We start from the raw sequence: 2,721 nt of genomic DNA on the forward strand, positions 1-2,721 counted from the left end.
ACTTGGGTTCAAATATATCCCATGTTCAAAGGCTGTTAAATCACGTTGTTTACCCATATCTTCAGAAAAAAATCACTTCTACTGTCATGGTAAACAACCTGCTTCCCTATTTATAACAGTCTGGCCCTCTAGCAACTTAAGCGCGAAATTATAGCTAATTTGCCTACAAACATCAGGTGGTCATAATAATCTGGCCGCTCAGTATATATTGGAAAAAAGGACAGGCCCTCTCTCTTTTGCTACTAGTTCTTCTAGTGTTAGGGTTGGGAGGGGAAGCAAGACCACACACTGAGCACATGACTGCAGGCTTCTGCTGAGTGTCACAGCTTCTCTGGCTTTCCCTTCTCTGGGTGTTAACAAATACTGGCTTTCTTAAGGGCTATATGTGGGAGTTCTTCAGAAAATCCGTCAAGAGCCACCCCACTGCATAAGTCCCTATTGTGGAAGAATTGCTTTGTCTTGATTCCAAACCCTCCCAATCTCTTCCTCAACACTCTGTCCTTCTGCTTCTAGTGTCATCTCAACCATTGTCCTGCCCTGAGTATCAGCACAATGGCTCAAACCTGCTTCTCTTTCAAAGTATCTGCTTGAACCCAGGAAAATTCACATTTCTCCAAATGGAAATGTGGGGTACTCTACCAGTATGCTTATTCTGTATCCTGCCTTCTCTCTTCCTAATTCTCTTCTCAAACAGGTACAAGAGGCTTTCCAAGTAGACGTTCAATCTAGAAATAAGGTGCCAGTATCCTTTTCTAAAATGTACCTTCAATCTCTAGGAGCCATTCTCGTGGTTTCAGGATTCCTTAGGGTTGGAGGGAAAAGCCACTGTAGTCCCTATTAGACTAATGACTTCAATTTTGTTCCCAACCTAACAACAGGGAAAAAAATCCCACCTATGGCCCAAGTAGATACCCAAAGGGGAATGACATGCCAGTTTCCCTTCTTGTGAATAAAGTGTTACATATGAACTAAAAATAAAAGTTTACAGGTGTACTTACCCTACTTCATAAGATGCTAGGCCCTCTTTGATTAGCTGGTCATTAATACTAATAGGAGTCATTCCAGGAGCACCAAGAGAATCAAAAAGCTCAACCAAGAGAACGTTATCTTCCAGAATTCCTATAAAACCATTAAAACTCGTTTAGGGAAATAAATAAATATGTTGTAAAATATACTAAATGAAGCAATTAAAAAAACTGGAAACTTTTTTCACTTTGTGTACATGAGGTTTCTTGCTGAATAATGTCAAAGTTTCTAAGGGTAAAAGTATCATTTTGCAGACATAAAAGAATTGCCAATATTATCCATAGCATATACAAAATAAAATGTTCATTTTATGCTATTGTGTGGTGTTCTATAATGAACCAAAAACAGTTTAAAACTTTTAGATTCAGAAAAATATAAATTGACATATATTCATTGAAAAATTGTTTTGTGTATGTTTTTACACTGTTTTATCAGATTCAATCAAGTTCCAGAGGACAAAAAAATGAATAAAAATTAATTCAGGTCAGTGATTATTTGCAAAGGTTTATGGTTTTTATAAAAATTGCACAAAGTTAAAAATAACAAAAACTCAAGCTAGAACCCTTAAGTAGAATTTTTTCCCATCCCTTAATCAACTGGATTTTAGGACAAACCATCTAAATTTCTTTTAGAAAACGAATTGGTTGATTATTTATTAGATCTATTTCTTAAACTAAACTAGGAGTTAGCTGAGGGGAAAGTTTATATCTCATGTGCCTATTTACTTATTTATGGGACACAGCATAGAGAATCTGCTCAATGAGTATCTGAATAAATGATAGAGGAATTTCTTTAGGCAACACATACTTCTAAGCATGGAGATCAGTTTATGCCTGCACCTTCCATACATTAGTAGCTGGTACCTGCTACTCAGAATCATGATTCCAAATAAAAAGATAAACTGTTACCAACAATAACATCCTATATCATCTACTAATAAGAATACATACTAGAAAATGTTTTTCAAGAACCTGAAATCATTTATAACTACTTTTCAATAGACCAGGTACATTATCTAGAAACAAAAGGCTGAGAGTCTCAATAAACTTTGACTCCTTACTTTCTCTTATGTTCCTTTCAGTTATCTGATTTCCTACTTTCCATGTATCAAGTTCTTTATTCCAACAGTGCCAGCTTTCCTTGTGTTCTGTACCTTCACCACCTCCCTACTCTGCTCCTATTTCCAATTTAAATGTCCCTTGCTTTATAAGGTAGCAATGCATATTAATGGGAAGCTCTCATTCACATCTGTGGTAGTTCACTTTATTATAAATGTCTTGACCTCTCAATCTCATAATTGTGCAGGTTAGTGGGGAAAACTATTTAAGGTTGAGCAGGGCCTTTTGGTTAGTAACTATGATCTAGATAGTGGTTCTCAACCTTCTGACCCTTTAAATACAGTTCCTCATGTTGTGACCCAACCATAAAATTATTTTCGTTGCTACTTCGTAACTGTAATGTTGCTACTGTTATGAATCAAAATGTAAATATCTGATATGCAGGATGGTCTTAGGCGACCCCTGTGAAAGGGTTGTTTGACCACCAAAGGGGTCGCGACCCACAGGTTGAGAACCGCTGATCAAGGTTAATAACTATGGAGACCCGAATGATAAGGGAAACTAAGATGGCGGCAGAGATAAACACCGGGAAATTAATGCCGCGCACAACAATTGATTAATACCTCAGAGCAACCAT

General features: G+C 36.9%; 1 protein-coding gene across 1 annotated transcript in view; it reads right to left on the reverse strand.

Moving 5' to 3' along the window:
• The window catches only part of RNF17 (ring finger protein 17), a 91,484-nt gene that overhangs the window by 60,531 nt on the left and 28,232 nt on the right, over positions 1 to 2,721 (reverse strand). The window contains exon 5 of the mRNA XM_015565053.1: positions 999 to 1,119. Within this exon, the coding sequence (XP_015420539.1) occupies positions 999 to 1,119 (121 nt within the window). The remainder of the gene's footprint in view (positions 1 to 998; positions 1,120 to 2,721) is intronic.

The sequence above is a fragment of the Myotis davidii genome, unplaced genomic scaffold (genome assembly GCF_000327345.1).
Source record: "Myotis davidii unplaced genomic scaffold, ASM32734v1 scaffold840, whole genome shotgun sequence".
NCBI classification, from domain to species: Eukaryota; Metazoa; Chordata; class Mammalia; order Chiroptera; family Vespertilionidae; genus Myotis; species Myotis davidii.